At 36.3% G+C, this 26,536-nt stretch overlaps 1 protein-coding gene across 1 annotated transcript in view; it reads right to left on the bottom strand.

The window, feature by feature from the left end:
- Positions 1–25,126, bottom strand: part of KCNH7 (potassium voltage-gated channel subfamily H member 7) — a 149,940-nt gene extending 124,814 nt beyond the window's left edge. Inside the window, exons 1-3 of the mRNA XM_089915923.1 lie at positions 24,715–25,126; positions 23,069–23,224; positions 3,613–4,041 (exon numbers count right to left, since the gene is read on the bottom strand). Of these exons, the coding sequence (XP_089772049.1) occupies positions 3,613–4,041; positions 23,069–23,224; positions 24,715–25,126 (997 nt within the window). The remainder of the gene's footprint in view (positions 1–3,612; positions 4,042–23,068; positions 23,225–24,714) is intronic.
- Between the last annotated feature and the right edge of the window lie 1,410 nt (positions 25,127–26,536).

The raw sequence follows: 26,536 nt of genomic DNA, 5'->3' as shown, positions 1-26,536 counted from the left end.
AATAATGCAGTATACTGAATTGCTAGCATAGACGCTACCTCACATAGAGATGCACAAATAAAGTTGTGACCTTACATGTCAATGCTCTGCTCTCTTTGAGGGACCATAACAAACAAATAGCATTAATGGAAGAGACCTCAATTACATAGAATTAATTATCTTCATGAGAAGCTAGGCCAACAATCATTAGTAAAGTAATAACTGCTTGCAAGCAAGTAGTTAAATATTATAATTCCATTCATCAACCTGGAAATTACATATAAAGAGTTGCAATTTCCAAAAAACCAACTGCCCCAAAGTTACATTATATAGTTAATGCTGCTTTGACATTCTGAGGCAGAGCATGTGGTCTGTGTGCTGGTGCTAGCTGAGATCTGCTTGTTGACACTGTAAGTGCAGAAATTGACACTGTATGTGCAGAAATTAGAGTAAGCACTAAGAGTGCTTGACACTGTAAGTGCAGAAATTACACTGTAAGTGCAGACATTAGAGTAAGCAGTAAGAGTCTTGTAGCAGTTTGACAGAGTAATTTTACGTCTGTTCAATTTAATAATACAACAATTGGGGTTTATATTTTGTATGTCTATTTTTTAAAATTTCATTTTCTTGTAGTGCATTTTTACTGTATTTACAAATATATTGGTATGTGATGGATAAGAAAAAAATATTCTGGTCCTTCACCACAAATGATTTGAGAACTATGGTTCTAAGGTATTTGATAATATAGGTTAAATGAAAAGATAATGTAAAATATTATGCACTGATATACTTGCAAATTATTTAAAGTTCTATAAAGATAGCCTATATAGGAGGGAATTTTTCTTCTTGAGTGAAGAGACAACAATCTGAATTCAAAATCTGGTGCATGTGGATTTAACCTATTAAAGAGCTAGATGAATTCATAAAATTAAAATCAGGTTTAAAAGTTTTCCATCTTGCCTTATCAGTGGCTCAGTTTCTAAAGTATATTAATTTATAAAGCTTTAGGAATTATAGGTTCGCCTATGCTAATCAATGATTTTGTAGCTAAAACTGAAGTACAAAATACCCTCTGAATTTATCTGTTGGTAGTCAGACATTGACATTAGCATCTGCAAGCAAGTGATACAGTTTTTTGAAAATAACATAGCTTGGGTGGGAGAAGAAAATTGAGGATGATCTCAACACTGAGTGTCCCTGAATAGAACCTGTACTGAGAAGCCCAAAATATTAACACATCCTCTCCCATAATTGTATCAGTAACTGTGTGCTAAATGGAGACCATATAAAATTGAAAACAGTAAAGTTAAATCATGAAATCTGATCTAACCTACTCAGCACCACTGTCAAAACACAGGCTAAAAGTCTGTACCATGCACTGAATATGTATCATTTAACATTGTTTCTGAAAGTTATTAAAATGTAACTCAGGTTCTAGGCAATAAGGCCAATCTCTGAAAAGTCAGTATGCTTCCTAGAGATGACTACACAAATTGGACTAACAAACAAAAATATATGCTGGTCATTTGAATTATCATATTGGATTTACTGTTGTTCAGCCATAGGATCCGTTGCTCAAAGATCAAATTTCAGAGGTTTCATTTAGTCGGGAGAGAGTGAGCATGCTGTAACTAGACGCTGTAGAGCCTTACACGATGATCCAGTTTGGAAACTGGCCTTTACTTTCCTTTTCCCTTTGACTTTCTTTGGACTAGAGATTAAAGTGGATTTGCTAATTGCTCTTGTACCACATCAAATCTATCTCACAGAAAACTGTTCTTTTTGTTTCTTTGATATTGATTTGTCTCTTTGAAGTTTCTCCTGCCAACTCATTTTCTTTCGCCTCTTCTGCCTTCTCTGCTTCACTGCACCCTTTAAACAAAGATCCCCACATGATTCCATCCTAAAACTGGTTTAAATTTCAGAGTACTACGGAACAGATAACTCATTATTTCCTGATGGTGTAGTTCTGGAACATAATTCATGAGCACGATCCTCTCAATGTCACACCAAGGCTTATTGAGTTCCTTCCATGAAATAGGCAACTGTGCTGGAGACCAAGGCCATGGAGCCAACTATGCCAGAACTCCTGTGCTAGAGAAGCTCTCAGCGACATCATTATTTGTTTGTATATCTAATAGGAACGCAAGACATATAATGTGGAATAAATGTAGAATGTAAGAAATGCTATAATATATGTAAACACTGCCTTGCACACTCAGGTGTGAAACCATTTAATTCTTCAGGTTTGGAAAGGAGAAATGGGTCCTTATGGCTATGAGTAGTAGTGTGAGGAGGGACAAAGTGAGGAAGAATATTCCCAGCAGAACAAAGAAATGAAGCACAAAAATGCATGATATATTTTTGGGAAAGGCAATTATTTCTGTGCAGGTTTAGAATTGAGTATATAGTAGGGGAGGAAATCTTGCAGGGGCTAGAAATGAAGCTTGAAAACTAACTGTGGAGAGCTGGAAAATTGTCTAGTACCCTACACTAAGGAGCCCCGTGATCAGATATATGTTTTAAAAAGAAAACTAGTGGCAGCATGGATGATGATGGGATCTCGAAGGAATAAATACCACAGAAAGGACAATGGGCCTCTCAAGAACCCAAATCTGTAGAAAAGTGAGACTAATGTATGCATGCAATGGGTACCCTGAATCTGGACCTCCCCAGAGAAGATTCAATGACTCAACAGACCCTTGCAGCAAAGTTTCATAGAGCAGGAGCGAAGGAAGAAAAGCTTTGCATGGATAGATTGTGGATTCTGGAGACCAGTCCTGGGTTTGAGGGCCAGCTCTGACACTCTATAACCTTGGACCAATTATTTATTTAACGTATCTAAGCCTTAGTTTCCTCATCTATAAAATGGGCTTAATAATAGATCCTAACTCATAGGGTTGTTGTTATGAGAATTATAAGAGAATCAATGTGTGTCAAGCACTTACATTGCCTCACGCATGTAAATATCCAACAAATGTTATCCATCATCATGTTAATGATGGATTGCTTTTAGCATTGCCTTTTAAGCATCCCTACTTTCACTACTGGCTAATACATGAACGTGACCTTGAAGTGGGCAGAGAGAAATAAATGAATTTTGACTTTGCACGTCAAGTTGTTTTTGGTTGAGCCCCTTCCCCCTACCTATCCTTTCCCTGCTCCCAATTAGTGTATAGATTTCTGATCACTCAGTATATCACATTTCATACACCTCTTCCTTTAGAGAGAGTTGGTCGATAAAATAGTCCTGTGACAGCACACTACTCTTTTTTGCCCAGGTCTTGACTATTTACTAAATGTAGCACAATTAATTATGCTTGAGATGACAGTGTCATCACCTAAACAGGTCTTATATTAAGCATTAGTTAATTAACACTCCATAAAGTAAGCAGATAATAGTTATCATTCTATCTCAGAAAAGGATGAAGAAGCCAGAAGAAACCAAATTATTCACTAGGGCTCAAAGAGGAAATCAGTAACAACTTTGAATGTAGAACTCATATTTTTAATAGACTCTACTCACATTTCTTCTCCAAAGGTATAAAGATTAATGTCAAAATTAAACACAATAAGAAATACCTTTCTTTACCCCGTAACATATGTTTCCATATTTTAAAAATATAAACATACCTTCACTGGCATGTCGGTCTCTAAATATGTTCTTGGGGTGGACACTGAATCCTTCTATATCCTGAACGGATGAAGCCCTCCGTATACTACAAATGCTTTCCTTTGATCTGGAATGAGTCAGCTGGGAGCTTGACTGCAGCATGTCGGGATAGAGTCGGTCCCATTGCCTTTTGGGAGAGGAATGGTCAAGAGGTCCGGATATATTCACCAAGGGGGAACATTTGCTGGGCTGTATCAAGGCTTTTGTATCATCTGCTTCCGAGGGGCTGCAGCTTTCTTTAGTAGGAGACTTAAAGTGCTTCATGGCTACGGAATCATCGCTGTGCTTAGATGAATCGATCACTACCACATCGGGATCTTCTTGTGGTAAAGACTGCTTTCTGTAAGTGAGAACTCTCAGACCAGGGAACTTGAACCCAAAAAGTTTCCCTACAAATACAGGCAGGAAAGAACACTGTTACAAGACAAAGGATATGTCACCTAAAACAAACAAATGAACCTTGTTGACTCATATTTAAATACTGTATAAAAAATTATTAATACTTAAGTCATTTTACAGTCGGAATGAGGTATATTGTAGAAAACTTCTCTGGGACCAATATGAATTATCATATAAGTTGTAAGAAAATAGTGAAATAATTTTACCATGTTTCTGATGGTTAGATATACTCCAGCTAAATAAAAGCATTATTTGGATGACACAAGGTTTTTTTTAATAAACTGAAAAAAAAATCACTATCCATCCATTTTTTTAAAGGGAAACTGAAGGTTGGAGCACAGTTTAGAAAGGAAAGAAAGGAATGGATACTTTGTATAAAAGGGCCAGCTACAGGAAAGATTATATTATATTATATTGTATTATATTATATTATGTTGGGGTGGAGGTAGAGGGGAATGTAATTGCATTGGAAGTGGAGGAAAGGGAATGGGGGGGGTAAGGCGTTGGCCTGACATACCTATAAGGTTTGTATTGGATAATATTGCTAGTCAAGTGTGGATGGGAAAAGTGGGGTCAATTACATATGTCCTCATTCTGTTTGGGATTCTTGAAAAGCTTTTGGTTTCAGAGAGAGATGTACACATAAGAATTTCTTTTTGCATTATTTTTTGCTCCAGTGTCAAAGAATATGGCATGGAATGTTAAACATATCTCAGAGAGGTTGATGCTTAGAAGTGCAACTAAATATAAACATTAAAAGGTAGATATTAAAAATGAAAATATTAGCTAATAAACTTACTGGTAGTAAAAAATGCAAATTAAGACAAGATAATATCATTTTCCACTCTTCAATTTAGCAGTAAATGAAGAAAAGAAACATAACATCTGGTGCTGGCAAAGAAAGCTGACGAGCATTCTGACGCTTTGCTGGTAGAAATGCAAATCGTTACAAATTCTTTGGAAAGTCATCCTACAATATCTATTAAAGTGAAAAAATACACTTTTCACTTGACTCAGCAATCTCATCTATAGGATATTACTGTACAAAGGCACAAAAACTAGATACAATCTTAATATCCACTAGAAGGAGAATAGTTGAATAAATGTGGCATTTTTATACTTTGGAATCTTATGATGTTCTTTAAAAAACAATAATATGTTTTGATGAGAAGGTTATTCAAATACAGTTTTATGTGAAAAGGCAAGTTTCAGCCTAATGTGCTTATGGTGATATTATTTCATTAAAAATAATAAAACCTTATATTTGTCCATATAAGTTGCACGGCAGTAGAGAAAGATGTGGAAGAACATATTCCACAGTTTTAATGTCGGCTGGCTCAGTATAATGTATGCATTCCTCTTTATATATCTTTATTGTTTGTTTCATTGAGCATGCATTCTTTTATAAATTAAAAAAAAATAAAAAGGTAAAACTTCTACCCCTAGAAGAAATGAAAAGAGAAAGCATTCAAAAACTACTGCATAATTCAAAGCTTTTCTAAGTATTGTCTACAAGAAAATGCCAATTCTAATTTTTGTTTCTGTTCTACAGTAGCCTAGGTCCACATCGCCCCATGGCTTTACAATCATATGTTGCCCTTCAAGTCAGTCAGCTGGTATATCTGGGCTACAATATTATCTACCTCCTTATATTCTTTAAATGTCATGGGCACCATTATCTTTAATATATTTACTATGAACTTTTTCTCGATGCATTGAGGATTGTTTTAAAACATGGAAGAACACTCTCAAAACTTATGAAATTTTCTGCATTATATTTGAGTATACTCTTCCAGCAGATGGTCTTATCTACACACATATTTTCAATTCCATCTTTAGCCCAAAGACTCATAAATCTATAACTCAAGCCTAGACTTATTCTCTTAGCTCCAAACCTGCATTTTTTAAAATGCCAAACATTATTCTTTTTTTTTTAAGACAACAAGAGTTTATTTATTTTTTTAACATCTTCATTGGAGTATAGTTGCCCCACAATGGCGTGTTAGCCCCTGCCCCACAACAAAATGAATCAGCCACATATATACACATGTTCCCACATCTCCTCCTTCCTGTGCCTCCCTCCCTCCCACCCTCCCCATCCCACCCCTCCAGGCCGTCACAAAGCACCGAGCTGACCTCCCCGTGCTATGCGGCTGCCTCCCACCAACCTTACGTTTGCCAGTGTATATATGTCCATGCCTCTCTCTCGCTTTGTCACAGCTTACCCTCCCCCCTCCCCATATCCTCAAGTCCATTCTCTAGTAGGTCTGTGTCTTTATTCCTGTCTTACCCCTAGGTTCTTCATGATATTTTTTTCCTTAAATTCCATATATATGTGTTAGCATACGGTATTTGTTTTTCTCTTTCCTACTTACTTCACTCTGTATGACAGACTCTAGGTCCATCCACCTCACTACAAATAACTCAGTTTCGTTTCTTTTTATGGCTGAGTAATATTCCATTGTATATATGTGCCACATCTTCTTTATCCATTCGTCTGATGATGGACACTTAGGTTGTTTCCATCTCTGGGCTATTGTAAATAGAGCTGCAATGAACATTTCGGTGACTTCATCAACATCTTCTCTTAGAAGTCTTAAAGACACCTCAAAATCCTGTAGCAAATCCGACCTCATAATCTACCCCTCAAAGCCCAGCCCTTTTTTTTTCAGTGAATGGCATCACAGTCCCTCTAGTTGTATAAGCCTGAGACTTGCTGGCTACTCTAGTAGTTACTCTTCTCTCTCACCTTCAGCCCCTGAATCCAATTAACCCACTAATTGTGTTCATTTCACCTCCTGAATATCTCTTTAGTGTTTTCACTTCTCTTATCTCCACTGCTCTCACTTTGTGGAGATAAGAAATCACAGTTGACCTGATTTCTTGCGATAAGATGCTAATCACTTTCCACATTTGAATCATATTGTCTGTCCTTTAAAAAATACTAACTTCTGATCACGTTAGCTATTATTTAACCTTTTATTACTCCCAGTAACTTCCTGCTTTGGGCATGAAGGTATCACTAGCCCCACTGTCTGCAGCTTAATTTTTCCTCATTGCTCTCTAGAATCCAGCCATATGAACTTTTTTTTTGCGGTACGCGGGCCTCTCACTGTTGTGGCCTCTCCCGTTGCGGAGCACAGGCTCCGGACGCGCAGGCTCAGCGGCCATGGCTCACGGGCCCAGCCGCTCCGCGGCATGTGGGATCTTCCCTGACCGGGGCACGAACCCGTATCCTCTGCCATCGGCAGGAGGACTCTCAACCACTGCGCCACCAGGGACGCCCCTATATGAACTTTTTAATTCCTCCAGAGGCCTGTGCTTCTTACAGATTCAGGGCTTCCTTGTGTTTGATAATTTTTACTCTTCCTACTTAGTACATCCTTTAGGGTTTTTTTGTTTTGTTTTGTTTTGTTTTATGGAAATCTGGTTGCATTTCTTTTTTAAAAAATTTTTACTTTATATTGGAGTATAGTAGATTAATAACGTTGTGTTAGTTTCAGGTGTACAGCAGAGTGATTCAGTTACACATACTCTATAAGAACATCCTTTAGGTTTTAGCCCCAAAGTCATTTCCCATGGGAAGCTTTTCCTTCCTTCTGAACTAGATTAGCATTCCCTTCATAATTTTCATAACAGCTCACAGTTATACACTTGTTGACTTTCTGATTAACATTTCTCTCCCCTAGTGGACTGTAGGAAGAGCCCCTATTTTGCTCACCAAATCCCAGTTCTAACAGAATGTCTGAGCACTGTAAATGAATTTCCACTAGCAGATTCTAAACTGATAATATCCTTCAATTTTGACTGTGGAAAAACTAATATTTAATTGCTCTGACCAACTGAACCAGAGAATCTTAGTCTCCTGGAATTGTGTTTACTCATATTTACCAAAAATGATTAATTGAGTAGAACCCAGTAGCTGATGGAAATGGTAAACTTTATACCATGCCCTATATACTTGATACAACACAGTTAATTTTCACCTTTTTTCCAAGGTTATTAATTGTTACCATTCTGATTCTAGAGCATACACAAAAGTGTTTTCAAACTCCTCAACATCTAGTGAATTTTATGTAAAATACCTATTACAGAAAATCTTAGAATTAAGCAGGCTAAGTTCTTACTCTAAGCTTTCATTTGTGTGCTAGTAGTTAACAGTGGTAAATATAATTGAAATAGAATTCACTGTTCTGATAAAAGACATGACACAGTGCACAAACTCCAAGTACGTTCAGCATTAAACTCTGGATTAATTAGTAGATGAGAGTAACCACTGTGTGCATATACAATTAAATAATGGTGCATCACAGTATCTATTTTGCAAGCATTCTTACATAATTCTACTAACAACTTTTATATGCTCAAGTAAATTGCCAAGTTAAAAATCAGTGAACCACATCAAAGTCATTTGATTAGTTTTTAATGCACTAGGAATTGAGTTATAAAGCAGTTTACAAATAATTCTGCAAGCTTATTACAATTCACTGAGGTCAATGCCTACTCTTATTCATTTTTCATCAGTTATTACCCTCCTCCTTTAAAAATAATTCACTGCCTTTCTTAAATTAATGACTGCACAAGGCATTTAGTTTGCTCCTACAGTTTAGTCATATCCAAGGTGGTACAGATGGTCTTTTCTGCATCACTAGGTTAATACGACCATGTTATATTGCATTACAGATTTAGTTGTCGAACCACAGTTCATCCGGAAAGAATACACATTGAGAATTTTGCTCAACGTTAGCACTTTCAGGCATGAAGTATAAAACTTAGATGAGTATAATCCTGTTATGATTCTTAACATTAAAAAAACACCCTTGTAAGTTGTCTCCATATTTTAGTATATTTGCTTTCTAACTTGAATAACTAAAAGAGATTCTACTTAGCCTATTAGCTACTAAAATGTTCAATAAGTCTGAAATAATAACAACAGAATCAGGGGTGCTTTGCACATTTTTTAACACATTCCCCAAAATAATTATAAGTATTGATAAACTACTTACATAAAAACATAGTTTTGTTTAAATGCACCATTTTTCACTTGAGAGAAGTGAAACTTATAATGGACTTATAATTATCTACCACTACAATGTCTTTCTCAGGACATGTCACTTCTGTGAAGCTGCTGAAAATAAATTTGGAAGCTGCATCTTCATACATGCTGTGTTACATTTAACTAAGAGCTTTTTACATCTCAACCAAGAAGGCACACAGATATTCCCAGTGTCTTTCTCTTTAGAAAGCCTGTAATTATGACTTCAATCTATATATGAATAAATGTTAAATACTTGGCCCAAGGTCAAATAGGAAATCAAGGTAAAATCAAAATAAAATAGCAATTTCCTTGATTTAATTTCAGTTTTACCCCAAACTTGGTGTTTTCTTGGTCCTTAAATATCCACAAGAGAATCTAATGAGAATCCTAACTCTCTCCTCTAAATAATGCAGATAAATGCATACACACTTTTTTTTATGATCTCAGAGGTCGAATAACAAAATCCTTCTCCTCCAACCAAAAACCCCTCCATTAACCTCCCCTAGGATTCCCTAGGATTAGTTGACTCTTAATATTCCTTCCAGTTTTGAGTTTCTTTGCATGTATATTTATACTAATCACAGTTCACACAAAATTATAATGATCACAACTACATTTCTACCCTTATGTCCTGTGGGAATGGGACTTTAGAAAATGGTTTTACCAACTTTTCTAAATTAAGAAAACCTCATCAATCTGAATTATTTCTCTGTCTTTCTCTGTCTCTGTCTCTGTCTCTCTCCCTCTCTCTTTCTCTCCTCTGGGAGCTGATTCTTATCTCCTAGAGTTTGGAAGAAAACTATTATGCTAATCTTGACATGAAACAATTTTCTAACTTAAGAATATACCTAGGGATAGTAGAAACAGTAATATTTTTTGCAGAAAACCAACTATATCTGAAAAGTTCTCCATATATTCCCAATCACTTAATTTCCTCACAATTACAAATTCCCAATCATTCCCTTGGTTTAATTTCTCATCATTTCTACAAACTCTTAGAACTTTGACTACTTAATAATTTTACTACTAAAATCCAGTTAAATATAAATTAGAAGCATCTTACTCTTGCTTGGTTCTGCTTAGCTGAATTATAAACTGAAAAGCAGAGAAAAATTTTAGTTCCAGCAGTCATTCAAATCAGAGAATAGAGTGGGGTAAGGAGAGGACATATGTGCGTGTATTTGCGTGGGGGGAAGTTGTGAAGGCTACGAGCAGAGATATTTCCCCTCACAAAGGATTAGGGGTGCTGGGAGGTATCTTGATTGGATCCCTGAAAACAGACTGTGCAAAAGGGTTTTGGGGAAGTGTTTTCAGGAGATATGCCTATAAGGAAAAGAGGAAGGAAGGATTGATAAGAGCAAGTAAAACTGATATGAAAATGTAGCTAAAGCTTCAGTCAGTTCTCCTGGGAGCTGTGGAGCTGGGGTAGCCCTTCAGAGTTATGCCAAAACGAAGTTAGTGTATCTGGTTTTTATCTCCCTGTTGCAGCCAGTCACTGGCTACAGCTACCCCACGGGAAGGGCCATGACCTTGGGTAAGGCAGTTCCTCGCCTTTGACTACAGCTTCCAGTGAGGGGTGGAGCTGTGTCCTGAAGTGGCCAATTTCCAGCAGCTGTCCCCCCCCCCCGCCCCCGAGGAAGGTGTCTGAGGCACAGTGCCTATGGTACAGATGGGGAAGGATAGCCAGTTTGGGGTCTGAAAAAAAATTATGATCTGAATAAGTCTACTATCAGCTACTATCAGGCAAAATAAGAATTCATGAATTAACATCAATGTACCTTTCTATAAATCAGGGTATTCACAAGTCTGACATTTAAATTGGAAGCCTTAAAATCACTGTGGGACTTTTCTCCAACCAAATGGCTCTGGATGTGCAGAGAAATATAACTTTAATCTCTGAGTCAGAGAGAGCAGCAGATCAAATTTCATTGGAGAAACAGGGAAGATAACTGACATATCTGACTTTTCTCTTTAGGAAGAAATTTCCACAGAGGCACCCAGCAAGGAGATGTCTTTCTTACTAATGTGTTAGGAACCCGTAATATTGTCAAAGAAGGCAGTACTTAGCTGTTAGACTGGGGAAAAAATATAATTCAGTGTGAACTCAGTACTGACCTGGCTAACCTGATTAGTGGGTGACACATGGGGCAGTGCAGACAGTGCAGTCTTGGTGTTAGTGACAACAAAAGGTCACCAGGGAGTCCATCGACCTGGTAAACCTGCAGCTAAATTTGGGACCCTTTAAAGGAGCAGATGTGGTCAGTAAGGCCTTGAAAGACTAAGACTCCTTGGACATTTCCTAGGGCGAGAGATACCAAAGAAAAAGCAACATCTTACAATAAAGCAGTAAGTATAAGACCAAATAGGAATCTTGAAGCAATGTGAGTCCTGACCCAGTAGTGCAGGACACATGTGTGGAGATCAGGAGAAGTTACTGCTGTAGCAGGAGTGAGAGTAATCATAGGAGCTGTAGCAGCAGCAGAGACCTTCTGGAACAAGTTCACAGATATTGATGATATCTGAGAGACACTGCTTCCAACCTAGCTGGGTCATCATGAGAGCAAAGAAGCAGAAAACACAGGTTTAGAATAAGGGATATAGGGCAGAAAATAGGACAGGCTGGTGGACTGCTTTTGCCACCCAAGGTTAAAATCTGTCCACGAGGAGGCACTGGAAATTAAAGCAAACACATCAGTATTATATATACCTAATTAGTTTCCATTTCTATGTGATAACAGCTTAATAAGTCAATGTATGATTTACCATACTGCTATTTTGCTTCTGTTTTATAGAATTCTTTCTTTTCCAAATGCCAAGTTAAAGAGTCCACTCATGTTGTGTGAAAGTAGTAACATCTTTTACCTAGATTGACCCAAGATGACCATGTAGTCATTACATTGACAGGGACTCTTTTGATGGAGTGTTCCAAACACAAATGGTACAGAAGCCAGTTACCCACACGCTGTATGAATAGGGACTGTCCCTGATTTGGGTGTTGCTAGGTAACAAATTCTTCCAAATGGTATGCACACCGGGTCTCTGATGTGGACATGCTGATTTAGGCCATCATTAACATTCATTGCTAACGAAAGGATAAAGCATATTTTTTCAACTGTGAGTAATTTTCTTGATCTTAGCAATACGTATTTTGCTCACATCCTAGGGAGGAAACATGGTATAAAGTTGATTGCAACTTATGACTGAACTTTTCTCAGATTTCTTTTAGCAACCATGTCATGGTTCCTTTTTCTACAGCAAATTTAATCTTTAAAAAGAGGAAACTTCCAAACACATGATAATAGTAAACATTAGTTATGTTGTAAAACCTTTAATTAAATTCATCTGAATAATAGATTGTTTCTATAGTAATGCTTGCTGAGTGGGAAACTCTGTATTACTACCATAGCTCTTCATCTTTAAAGAATGACTTTCAGCTCCAATGGAGAATAGCAAAAACATTGTGAATGCCCTTTTATAAACCAGCTATACAGAAAATTTCTTTGTTCCTTAGCTTGAGGTCTGAACACTGAAATACAAATTTGAAGGAGTAAGGTAGCTATACAGGCAAATATATTTTTTATGTGTCAATTATTCAAAATATTGAGTCCAAAGCATATTAATGCATTTTTAATGGCTTAAATTAGCTAGATAGTTGCCTAAATGACCAACTGTATTTTTGCGTATAGACTTTGCTTCAGTTGAAGCTTTTAGAGTAATTCAAACTTTTATTTTAGTAAGCATAAAGATAAAAATTCTCTTTTGATTTGGAGAGTATAATTTTAATCATTTCAAAGATAATGGAATCTCCTTTATAATACCTTAATGAAATGAAATGAAAAAGTACACTTTTGAAAATAACTGTGAGAATAAGATGCTATAGAAATTTAACTTTATTTTACTATATTTTTACTTTTAGCTTCACTTAAAATTTATCTTTATGGTTTTATCTAACCATTAAGTAACTTAGACTAGTAGTTCTCAAACTTCAATGTGGATCAGAATGACCTGAAGGGCTTGTCAAAACACAGGTTGCTGAATTTCTGTGTTTTTTTTTTTGCGGTACGCGAGCCTCTCACTGTTGTGGCCTCTCCCGTTGTGGAGCACAGGCTCCGGACGCGCAGGCTCAGCGGCCATGGCTCACGGGCCCAGCCGCTCCGCGGCATGTGGGATCTTCCCGGACCGGGGCACGAACCCGTGTCCCCTGCATTGGCAGGCGGACTCTCAACCATTGCACCACCAGGGAAGCCCTGAATTCCTGTGTTTCTGAATCAGTTGTTCTGGTGTAAGGCCCAAGGACTTGCACTTCAAACATGCTACAAGATGATGCTGACGGTCTTACTCTTGGAGAATCACTGACTAATATGCATTCAGTAGGGAAAAAACCCTTAATTACTCAATATAACAATAACATTCATAAATTTATACATTCTACAAGTATGTACTGGGTACTCACTATTTGCCAGATATTGGGGATACGGAAGAAAACACAACAGCCCTCCTATGAACTGGAGCTTAAGTGTTCCTGGCTACTTTAAACAAGGTAGGCTTCCTTAGTTTTCCACAGCTCTCACCTCTCTTGCTCTCTATTTTTATTCCTGGCCTTCTTTAGTCATTTATGTTTCTTGTCTACTAGGCAAACGGATGTGCCAGTGTGGTAGTAGAGACACGTATGAGGTATCATCATGTCACAGGGTTAAGAACAGGAAAATCGATCTGCGTGAATTAGGAACTCCCCCACAGGTAAAGGGTCCTTTGGAGAAGGTATGCTAGAGAAAGGAAGGCAGTCTAGTAGAGAGGGCACTACGCTATACAAACAAGGTGGTATAAAATGTATGTGGTTTCAAAAAACCACCACTGAAATATGGGGTATGACGGCGATGGCTTGGGGGGCGCTGTGATGGGAGATGAGGCTACGGAGGTATCTGAGGCCACAACGTGTGTCTTTTGCTTAATGCACAGGGTTTCGGAGTTTTCTAACCTTAGGCAATAGAGAACCATTATAAAGAATATAGGGCTTCCCTGGTGGCGCAGTGGTTGAGAGTCCGCCTGCCGATGCAGAGGACGCGGGTTCGTGCCTCGGCCCGGGAAGATCCCACATGCCACAAAACGGCTGAGCCTGCGCGCCCGAAGCCTGTGCTCCGCAATGGTAGACGCCACGGCAGTGAGAGGCCCGCATACCGCAAAAAAAAAAAAAAAAAAAGAATATAAACAGTGGAGTATTATGATCTGATGCACAGTAGTGGGACATGTGATCCTGAGGAAAAGAAGCTGAAAGCAGAGATACCAATTTTGAGATCACTGCAGCAGATGTGTTGAGGGCCTGAGTAGGTCATTACAGTGGGCTGTATGAGAGAGATATTCAGGAGGTGTGCTTGAGAGAATTTGATCACTCTTCGGTTGGGAAAAGAGAGGATTAGAGAGAAGGAGAAGTTTAGCATGATGCCCAGGTTTCTGGCTTGGGTGGCTGGGATGATGACACCATTCACAATGTACGAAGAGCAAGAGCTTTTGACGGAATAGAGTAGATGGTAATTGGGATGGAAAGGCAAGTCTTAGCTTGAAAATGCTTAATTTCCAGAAGTGCTAAAATCTTCCAGAAAAAGATGTCCAGTGGGCAGTTGGATATATGAAGTTATAAGTAATTGGAAAAGTCTAGAGACAGGTGTGGTCTGGAGATACTGATTTGAAAGGGAGCCTTTATCCTGTAGGTCACAGATAAGTTTGCCCAAGCAGGGTGTACAGAGAAGATGACTAAGAAGAGAAGAATACTAAGAGCAGCTTCTGGGGGATAAACAGTGTTTAAGAGTTTCTTGTTTAAGAGGAACAAGAAAATGGTACTAAAATAGCTGTCACAGAGATCAAAAGAAGCAAAGGAGTGTGGTGTCATGAAACATAAAAGAACCGAGAGAAGGGAATCGAATTTAGCACAGTACCTTCAACCTAGAGGATAACATTGAGAGCACAACGTAGAAAGCTCATTACAGTGGGCAGAGGAAGAAAGGAAATAAGGGAGACGATGAGTAGGTGTGGAAAATCCAAATGCCTGTAAGAAGAGTCAGGGGACAAAAGTAAAGAAAGCCAAGTATGAACAGCAGCAAGGAGAGTTGAGGACTGTGGCAAACTGGGGAGTACATACCGTCTAAAGGTGCGGTCAGTATTCTCTACCAGCTTATTGCAAATGTGTGGCCACATACTCATCTTTTTCCAAAATAAGCTAGATATGTTGTTTTGGCTGTGCCGTGCGACTGCAGGATCTTAGTTTCCCAACCCGGGATTGAACCTGGGCTCACGGCAGTGAAAGCCCAGAGTCCTAACCACTGGATGGCCAGGGAATTCCCCAGACATCGTAATTTTAGGTGTAATCTTCCAATTTTTAAATGTTGGCAACACATTTAACTAATTGAAACTTTGAGAAAATATTATTTGATGTAAACAGAATGTATCTATTGAAGTATAGGCTATTATCAGCAGCATGAGCAAAAGGGAAAGCGCCGGTAGAAAACATAGCTGAGAGAGGGGCATTGGTAAGGACAGATTTGGAAGGAATGGCAGAGGGAATGGGTTTCAAGTGGAGATGTGGACCCCAGTTAAGATTTGCCTCCAGGGGTTGAGATATATTTGTTGAGGGTGGGCTGATTAAGGGACTTCTTGCCCAAGCCCTCCCCTGCTCTGAGGTGTGGAAGGGGAGGTGATTTGTCTGACATAGGAGGTGGATTTGACATGAGAGTCATGAAGAACCTGGTGAAGTTCTGAAATACTTGCTAAGGGAAAGAGATGAAAAGTACCTAAAAAATTAGGATCTCATGTATAATTTTGACTTGTAGTGTAATCATTTATAAATTAATAAATGATAAAATTCAGTATTTTTCTGTGACTAAAAAGACTTAACTTGGGCCTGCTTTCTTGTTGGGTATGTTTCAAGTTTAGTAAAATGAGAAAATTTCATGGATTTTTTTGACCGTCATGGAAACAGTAAATTAAGTAGACTTAAACAAAAAACTATTTTAAAATGATAAGAGGAGTGAATGTTATTAGTTAAAATTTATTTGGGGATATGAGCTTAAGGTCAACATTTATAGTGGCTCAACTGACTCTTTGGTTTTCAGACAGGATAAGAACATAGAATGCATTAATTTTCTGTTGGTTGTATATTGTTAAATCAGGAATTTTTTGTTTAATTCAGCTTCCCCCCAATCCCCTTAAAGAAATTTTTAACAAATGAAAATGTGTATGTGTGTCTGTGTGAACCAGACTGGCGATCCTAGATTTCTGCTATAAAATAGAAGAAATATAAGACTTAAATATACTTGTAAGTAATGTAAAATAAAACTTTAAAATATTTTATTTAAAATAATGAAAACAAAAGCCTCACACTTGACAATTAACTTTGAAATTAATAGTGTAAGCAAGGACACATAATTTGGTTATCTTTCATGTTGTGCAAATATTTCACAGAAACAGATATTAGAGCAGAAAAAAAGAGAACACATCTTCCCATTGCTCTTAGTTCCTTTAGATGTGGCCCCCTTTTAGTTGGTAGTAAAAGTAGAATTTTCTCTTCTACTCAGTATCATTTCCACGTTTTAGATTGCAGAGTTTAAACCATCAGTGAGAAAATGTTTAATTATATCTTTTATTTGGTATTTATATTTATTATGTAGTAATTAATCAACTCAGTTGTGCAGTATATATCAATTTGATAGACCTATCAGAATAATACTCTCTCCTGTACTTGCTTCATTCCAGGGGACTTAAGACATCTATTTGTGGCTGGTCCTGTATCTTCGACAGAGATTAAGTTTGTGAAAAATGAGTTCTTCCCAGAGAAAGTTGCTCACTTTTGCTGTGCTGTGTTCCTGACCCAGAAACTAGATATTTGTACTGAGAATTGATCCACCTTTTTATTCAATACAAGTCTCTAGGTTTCCAGAATTTACTCAGCCAATTGATCATAGTGCCTTTTCATGATGCATCTTTTCTATTGTGTACTTAGCTCCTTTTCTATTACTTAATATTCTCAATTTAATACTTCATTTCTTTTTCGTCTAAGTTTCTTATAGCTCCTTCACATTTTTTCCCTTATTTTGTCTACATTTCAGGAGATGCAGTTGAATATATAGAAACCCACATCATCTCAAACAAACAGTAGCCTCTCCCCATTACTTTCACTTAAATTCCAACACAAGGGCATGCCTACCCCCGCAGACACACACACACACTTACACACTCCTTATTTAGATAGGAAATTAAGCTTTTTGAAAGTTGAGATGTTTCTGCAAAAAAGGGTGTATCAAAATTTGATTTGCTTTTATTTCCTTATTGAGTTATTTGTTTTAGAGGCTACCGATGGAGCAACAATGTTTGAAATAGCCAACATGTTATTTCACACAGGTAATAAAATTATACTTTAAGAAAAAAAAGTTTTCCAAAGATCAGAAATGATACAAAGTAGAAATTGGATAGTATCAGAAGGTACCAAATATAATTTGTCTCTCTTTAACTTTTCTGCTTGATTTAACAATCAACTCCTCAAAAACTGACACCAAGTAAAGAGAAATTTAAAGCATATAATGACAGGAGGTATAATCAAAACCAATATAATGGTTGTAAATAATAGGTCTTTGTAATGCTCTGGAAACAATTTTATCTGCATATTTGTACTCTCTCCAATGATTCCCTATATGAGTGACAGCTGCAGTGTAGGGAAACCATTCATGTTCACATAATAAGAAACAAACTACTGAATTTGCTATGACTTGCAAAAGAGATGCCATTTTAATCCTAGTATAAAGTTGCATAGATTATGTATGATACCTGGAAGGCTACTGTATAGATTGTCTTCCATTCAAGATATCAAAGTTTCAAGTCTCCATTGGTATTTCAGTTTGAAATGAATACTTTTTATTAAAATCCCCTTTTTTGTCATAGGGCTGATACACTACTCCCTTTTTTACTCCCAACCAACTTGATGGACCATGAAAAACAGCTATTTTGGGAGGAAAATGAAGACTTTTTGAAGACAATAAAGAAACAAAACTAGGCTTCCCCCAGAAAAATTATCTCATTGACATTCACTACCAAAATACAGGCTGACATTACCTAAGGTATACTCTCAGGAACCATTCAGTAATGACTAAGTTGGTTAGTAGAAAATATAAAGATATCAAAAACAGTCATCAACTTTAAGGAACAAGTCTTTAGTATTACAATAGTTTTTTATAGTAATCCAATTTTGTTCTAAACATGTCACCTGGGAGACTGACAGATTGGTGGTTTTAATAGAGAGTTTTTCCCAAATGTGATATTGCTCAGAATAAAATATTCAAAATATTGGAATTGTATTACACTAATATATTTGTCCCAATATTGCCTTAACAGGATACTGTACTGTCATTTAGACGTACCTAAGGCAGTAACTGACTATGAGAAATTTTCAGCTGGAGTACATTTGATTTAGTATTAATTCAGTTTACAACATAGGCTTTTGGGACTGTGTTTTATATTTTACATATATTTTGCTATCTGATTTACATATAACAATTTCTTTATGCAAATACTACAGTTTTGTGATAAGGTTTCCAGCTTCCCACAGACAATGACAGTAACTTAAATTTTCATTTGCTCATAGACCCTCCTAAAAACCACAGAGATCAATAAGGGAGGCAAATAAAAATACCCATAAACTATGCCTAAAGAGTAATTAGAGAAAGAGACGTTACAAACTTTAATTTATATGTAGTCAGGGAAATAAATGCCGAAGACCAGCAGAATTGGCTAAGAAGAGTACACGGCAATAGTCAGGCAGAAGCTAAGTGGAAAAAGTGGTGGGGTGGGCGTTCAGAAGTCTCCTTAGAGTAATGGAACACATATCAAATAGGGTTTACCCTTGGGAGAAGAAGTTTAACACTGAGTGAGAAATACTGAGAGAAGTTCTGTGACCTTAATGGACAAAGCATTGGTTACTAGAGAGACAATAGAAAGTGGCTAGAAAAGTGCACAAGACTCCAGATATCAGCCTTGGAAAAGCACTACATCTTGGAGAGCGGGAGGGATATTCAAAGGTGGAATTGTCCCTTGGAGGCTGGGAAATAAGGAAGCAGATAAACATAAGGTTCCCTTATTAATATAAGAGGGGACAGAATATTCAGAAGACAAAAACAAGCAAACAACAAAAAAAGGCAGTGCCATATATTTTAAAGAACAAGTAACCCCCCTCCCCACAAACCCTCCAAATTTACAAACTCCTTGCTATATATGAATGAGACTTGGAACTGAAAAATTTTTAAAGGCATGCAAACAAGACCTATTCCCTTTGCCCCCCCTCAGATTTCTTGCTAGTGATGGTCCAGGAAAGTCCTTCATGAATAGCTATAAACAAGAATACTCTAATATTCATACAAAAATATCATAAGAGAAAAACAGGAAATGGGAATAAAAACATACTTTGCAGAGGAAAGTGTGCTAAATATCTGGTTATGAAACAGAATAGATATATAACATCCCAAAATAAATTTAAAAAATTCAAACCAGTAATTAGAGATATGAAATAAGATTATAAATTAGGAACTCAAAAACATAGAATAAAAATTGGACAAATAAGAAGAAAATGCAAAGCAAGAACTGAAAGAATACAGGTACTAAATTCAGGAAAGAAAAAGACAAAATCATCTAAAAACTTAAGACACATTACAAGCAAACCACAAGAATAGAGGCTAGAAATGAGAGAAGCTAAGAAAATAAAATAAAGAGAGAAAAAAGGACCAGAGGAAAGTGATGGATATGAAAGACAGGTAAAGAAGGTGCAACATCCATATTATTTGAGTTCCTGATGAAGACAAACCAAAAGAAATAAAATAAATATTAAAAATTATAATTCAATAAAATTTCCTGAACTATAACATGAATTGAATGTACATATTGAAAGGGCCCACCATGTATGCAGGAAAATTGACTTAGAACGTCAAATCCAGACATATGGAAGCAATAGTTTTGGACTTTAAAAGTCTGTCTTGGTTTGAAATAGGAGGATTAAAATCTACCATTGTTAATTTATTTCTGAAATTTTCTGGGACTTGGAAAATTAACAAAATCCCTTACAAAGGGCAGACAAGTGGATTGGCATCAGATTCCTCATTAGCAACATTTGATGCAAGAAGAGTGGAACACTATCTACCAGGTTCACAGGGCAAAAAGTGTGGGCCAAATATCTTATATGTACCCAGGCTGTCCTCCAAGTGTGAAGGCTATAGAAAAATAGTGTTGATTTACTCATGAACATTTACTGAAGAGGTGAACTTTATCCAAGAAGTTATGTTTGCGGAAACTTTGACAAAGAGACAAGCAGTGAGCATTGAATACATTTCACTAGAAGTTTAAGGCCAAAACAAAAGTGAGAAGTATGTAAATTACATCCTCTGAGAAGCTAGAAGTATCACAACCAAACAAAATGGAAGGAGAAGGAAATATAAAATAAGTTAATTGAGTGCCTTGTTGGTAAAAACTGGGAGTGAAATGATATAACTTGACAAACTGAACGGGAGAAGACTAAGCATACTTAGGAGTGCAAAGATACTGATACTAGTTGAGCTGGATAATCTGAATGGTCCAGTCTCTGGAGAAAATAATTGTTAAAAAGCTACTCCACAAATAAGTACCAGGTTTAGATGATTTTACAGGGGAATTGTACTTAACTTTTAAAGTCCAGATCATCCCCAAACTATTTAAATGGTTATGTAGAGTAGAAAATAGAGAAGAAACTCCAAATTATTTTCCTAAGTAATTATAACATTGATAATAATACCTAACGAAATTGCATATACATATTCAAAAATTGGAGAGCAATTTCCCTGATGAGGATTGATGCAAAATCCTAAATTAATTTTAGATGAAAAGAATTCAGTATTACAAGATGAAATACATCATGTCCAAATGTGGTTCCTTGCAGGGATGTAAGAATAGTTCTGTGTTAGTAACTCTATTAATAAAATTTACCATAAAATTAAGGAAACAGAATAGCACACTCATTTCCACAGATGATGAAAAGGCAATTTACAAATTTCAACACCCATTCTTAATAAATACAAGTCAATGGAAACTTCTATAAAATTATAAAACACATTCCACTCAACCACATGCCATCATTTGAATTAATGGGAATCACTGGTGGCGTTCACACAAAATTCAGGAACAACTGATGTTCACTATCAGTTTCTTTTTAATGATATGTTGGAGGTAATACCCAGCACAGTTAGACAAGAGAAAACTATTAGATGTATAAGAATTGGAAAGGAAAATGTAAAGTAATCTTTATTTGATATTATAGAACACTTGAAAACCTCAGAACAATGTATAAGCCACTGCAAACTAAGAAAACTCCCTAAGATAGACCATAAAATTAACATACTCAGAAAAAATCAGTAGCCTTAAAAATTATTAGAAGATAATAATTAAAGAGAAGATCCTATTTATAATAGCAGCAACAACAAAACATGTTAAATGTCAAGTAGCAAAGTAAACAATAAGGAAAAATTTTAAACACTCTTGAAAGACACAAAAATTAGATTTAAAAATGAAAATACATATTCCTGTATAGAATGACTCAACATCATAAAAATGTTACTTTTCCTCCAATTAATTTATAAAATTAATCTGAATCCAATAAAAATATCATAGGGAATTTTTTTTTATCCAGACAAGTTGTTTCTAATGTTCATGTGGAATATGCAACAAGAAATAACCTTAAACCCTGAAAATTAATATTAAAGAGAGTATGTCATATAAGAGGTTAACCGTATATTGAAAACAGTGTGATTCTCAATGACACAGATCAAGAGAACAGAATAGAAAGACCAGAATATACTCATGCACATAAGAAAGTTTAGTATGTGATAAAAGTGATATCTCAAATTACTGGTGAAAGACAGACTTTCTAATAAATGATGTTAGAACAACTGGAAAACCATTGATAAAATGACAAATTAAATTTATAACTTGCACTATAAACCAAGCTAAACTTAAAATGGATTAGAGATCCTAAAACATAAGTCTAGAAAAAAATATGAATTTATTTACAACCTTGGAATGGAGAAAGCTTTTCTAATTATGACTCAAAAATTCAGAATCGACAAAAGAAAAGGTTGATAAATTTAGCCACATTCCAAAAATAAAGGCTTCGTGTGATAAAAATTAGGAAAAAGATAAAAGAATTTGCTGGGGAAGCGATTTGCCATTTATTCCACAATTTAAAAGAAAAAGACAAAAAAGTTGAAAATGTATACAAATAATGGACAATTGACAGAAAAAGAAATGTCCACAGTGCTTAAATATGTGAACCTCACTCATAATAAGAGAAATGTAAACTAAACTAATTGAGGTATTGCTTCTCACTTATCATGACAAAAATCGAGAAGACTGACTCACTCTGTTAGCAAGGCTTTGGAGGAAAGATATAATACATTGTATTTTATACATTGTATATACAATATTATATACAATGTATATACAATACATTGTATTGTATTATATAATACATTGGTATTAGTGTAAAATGGTTCAAACATAAGGAGAGGAGTTTGGCAGTATCTAAAAAGATTACATATTCATTTACCCTTTGACCCAGGAATACCACTTACAGAAACTTACTCTGAAGATAATTTTGTCGAAGAATGTACATATACACATGAAAATACATATGCACAATTCATTCTGCCATTATTACAATAGCCAAAATTTGGAAACAACCTAAATGCCCATCAGTAGGGGACTGGCTAAATAAGTTTGGTATAACCAAGTCAAATGGCTTTGAAAGCAGCTGATCACTTCTGTTAGGCACTGATGGGTAATGTCAGCTATGGCTTTTTTATATACAAATTATTTTACATAAAATGCAAACATATTTTGAGAACTGAATCAAAATGAAGCATGTATTAAAATTACTACAGTAGCAGAGTATCAAGAGCATTACGTTGTCTTTTACTTACGGTTTACAGTTTTGACTGGTAATATTGTATTTAGCCTCTCTGGGGAAGCAGAATTTTCTTCATCTGTCACATATTCAAAATTAATGATGAACATCATAGCCACACCCTCTTGGTTTTTCACTGGAATGATGTGAGTGTTACAAATGAACGTAGAACCTAAGGAGATTAAAAAAAAATGAGTGTAAGGTCAAAAATATGCCTTCATTTTGGAGTGTCAGTAACATTAAAATTCTAACAAAGCCCTCAATGACCACTGAAATTCAATTAAAATTTGATTTTTTTATTTCATATTTTATTGCACATATATTTACGTAAAAATGCACAAATTTCCCAGAAAGATTTTACAGGCAAATTCAAGTACTACATTATGGAAAAATGGAATCAAATCTTATTTGTTTTTATACTCACCACTTTAATAATAATAAAAAAAGACATATTCTTTAACTTTATAGAAATAACTGTCAGCCTTTTCTTATATATTTTAATTCTGAATCGATATAAAATATAGCTCTATAAATAATTAAGATAACTCATTTTTTCTCATCCTGAAATAATCTCAAATTATTTCCTTTTTCTTCTTTAATTTCTTAGACATCAAATAAAAAATGACTGACTCTGTCTTAAACATGTCCTAATAATTCTTTCCTTTTCTGTGTAAAATTCACAATGCCCAAATCACAATGATTTTGTTTGGTTTGTATTCTGTTAGAAAATAAGAACAAAACTTTTGTCTATATTATTGTGTTAATTTGATCTTTTTAACCAGGAAGGTGATATTCTTTTAAAAGCACAATTATAGGGCTAATAAGATACATTTTATTAGAATCTCCTGGAAATGAAATGAACAAAGGGATGACTCAGTTTACAACTAACCACTGACATCCATCCTTGAACAGAAAACCCAAGACCCAAGATTTAGAGAAGACAGTCAAGAAACTGACTTCTTTTAAATCAACTGATTTCTGGGGTCTGACTTCCAAAGCTGAGTATTCCCTCAGAGCAGTTTCCTCACACATTGACCCTCTGAATATTTCCTTTAGTCGTGGTGATGGAAATCTCACAGGTTAGGGATTTATTTGGGTTCAAAAAATATTGTATTTTTTAAAATGCAAAAACTTCAGGAAGAGTTCAATCATTTAGGCAATAGAGAGTATTTTGATTGCTTTTTTTCTCTCTCTCTCTCTCTTTTTTTTTTCTAAACAATTATCTGGGACCCTTTTGCATCTTGAGGAGAAGGACGGTTCAATGTAGAGGCAGGATCAGGGTGGGAGCAAGATCTGTCTGGCGTGAAACTCCGAAGGGAGATGTGCAAAAGTGAGAGTGTCACTGGCAAAGCCCATTGGGTCCCCAGGAAGAATAGATGGAATCTAGGTGATAAGATAAGGTCTAACTTCTTCTTTTGTGCTTAGTCTAGCTTCACTTGCTCATAGGGTGCCTCGGGCAGCAGCCTTGCACCCAGCACTTCAGACCAGAGTTCCTAGTGCAAAATGGCTGCGCCCGAAACCCCAACTCAGTGGGCCGCGTGCAGAGTTGCTGCGCCCCTGGCACTGCAATCTGGAGCCTAGAGGAGCCTTAGTTCCACCTCACTCACCAGAACTCCACCCCGCTTCCCCACAGTTGGAGCCCTATAAAGCAGCCCCGCCCACAGCCTTTGGGGGCCGGGTAGGCGGGCGTGGGTGGAGGGAGAGCGTGGACTCTAGAGCAGGAGCTCACACCTCCTCTCCATGCTTTGATCAAAGAATAAACTTTCCTTTGCTTCTGAACCGCACTCAGTCTTCTTCTATTGGCTCGAATGACATTGGGCAGGAGGACCCTCGCTGAGGACCAACTCAGGAGCGTCGGTAATAAGGGGACCTCAAGAGGCTGGAGACAGGGGCATTGAGAGCTCCAACATCTACTGTGGATGCTCGTATTCCGAAATGGTGTTCCATGTATGCTCTCACTATTAAAAACAAAGTAGGAGAAAACTCTTTCCTTTCTTCTCATCCCTGTGAATTGGCTCCTGCTGCCAGAGCTGAGAACAAAGGCTACTGCTAATATTGCTATAGATTGAGACATCACAGGTCGAAGGGCTTTTGAGGGTGGCCCTGGGGACCTAATTATTATTTATGAAATTGTTTCTATGGGTTAATGTGTTCCAATTTCCAAGGAACTGATTTACAAATACACTTTTAGAACATATATTCTCTGTAAGTTGGGGATGCCTATGTGCTAGTTTTGATTCAGATTTTCAAATGCGGATAAGCCTTGCCAGTTTGAAATGTAGACGACCTTATTCATAATTAATTTCATTTTTTTCTATAGATATGGCCATAGTTTTGCAGCTATTGGAAAGTACGTCTTAAGAATGATGTGCTGCACCTTCACAGTCTTCAGCTACATCTTCAATTCATTTAATAAAATAGTTAGCTAGAGCAGTTGTCAGTTTCCATGGTAACAAACAGGATGACTTTAGTAAACAGAAAATAAGCAATTTAGGGCTATTCCATTAGCACTAAAAATAGAATTGCTTCAGGCCAGGCATCACAATACAAAATGATTAAACAGAGAGTCTGAGGAGATGCTAGAAATAGCCATTATGTATTTTGCTAATGAACCAAAATACATATTGATTTTACCACTTAAAATGACATTTCCTGGATCATTTAGAATACCATTGTGAATTCACAGATTTGTTACTTCACAGTTTCAAATCTTTCAACATTTGAGGTTTACTGCTGATTGTACAATAAAACATAAAGCACAGATTTTTGAGAGATCAATAAATAAAAGATGTAGGAATAGAGATCTAATAGGTTTGTAATAGGGCAGAGTAATTTTGCTTTCAGTAATAAGGGACAAAAATCCTGTCTTTCAATACTAATGCTGGTACATTTACTGTCCAGTGCAAAAAATCATACAATTATAGTGCTTTATAAAAAAGTTTGGCCATATGCATTGGTTCCATAAACATATTGAGTAAGTGTAATTAATCTAGGATTACTGCCCACTATCATTGTTCCCTGCATGTTTCTATTGAGCGATATATCTCCTTTAAAGTCAACTGAAGACTCACATTTACATTTTTTTCTCTTTTAGTTTTTGGATTTAATGTCTCCATCAATCTTGCATAGACTCCTGGAAAGCAGATACTGAAAGGAGATATATGGAATTTATAAGAGGAGAAGAATCTAATACATTTTACAGTGCAAAAACAGTTTAGCTTGCATAATGCTACAAACTCCAAGTTCTGTTAAGATACTACTTTTGTAAAGTAACATTACTCTAAAAAGTCATTATTGTGTGTTCCTAAATATTTTTCTTGACTGCAACAGTGGGAGCAAGAGAAATGGAAGCATAATCCAGCAAATACTAATCTAGCAATGAAGACAAAAATAGACACTTTCAATAATGTATAAATAAGAGAACTAAAAAAAAATCTGGAAATAAAAAGTTCAGGCCTTGGTGAAATAAACCTTGTATTCAAAT

The sequence above is a fragment of the Delphinapterus leucas genome, chromosome 8 (assembly GCF_059928025.1).
Source record: "Delphinapterus leucas isolate spDelLeu-1000000601 "Yukka" chromosome 8, BTC_Dleu_Yukka2, whole genome shotgun sequence".
In the NCBI taxonomy this organism is placed as follows: Eukaryota; Metazoa; Chordata; class Mammalia; order Artiodactyla; family Monodontidae; genus Delphinapterus; species Delphinapterus leucas.
The sequence above is the reverse complement of the archived record's forward strand: the minus strand, read 5'-3'. Positions and strand labels throughout refer to the sequence as shown.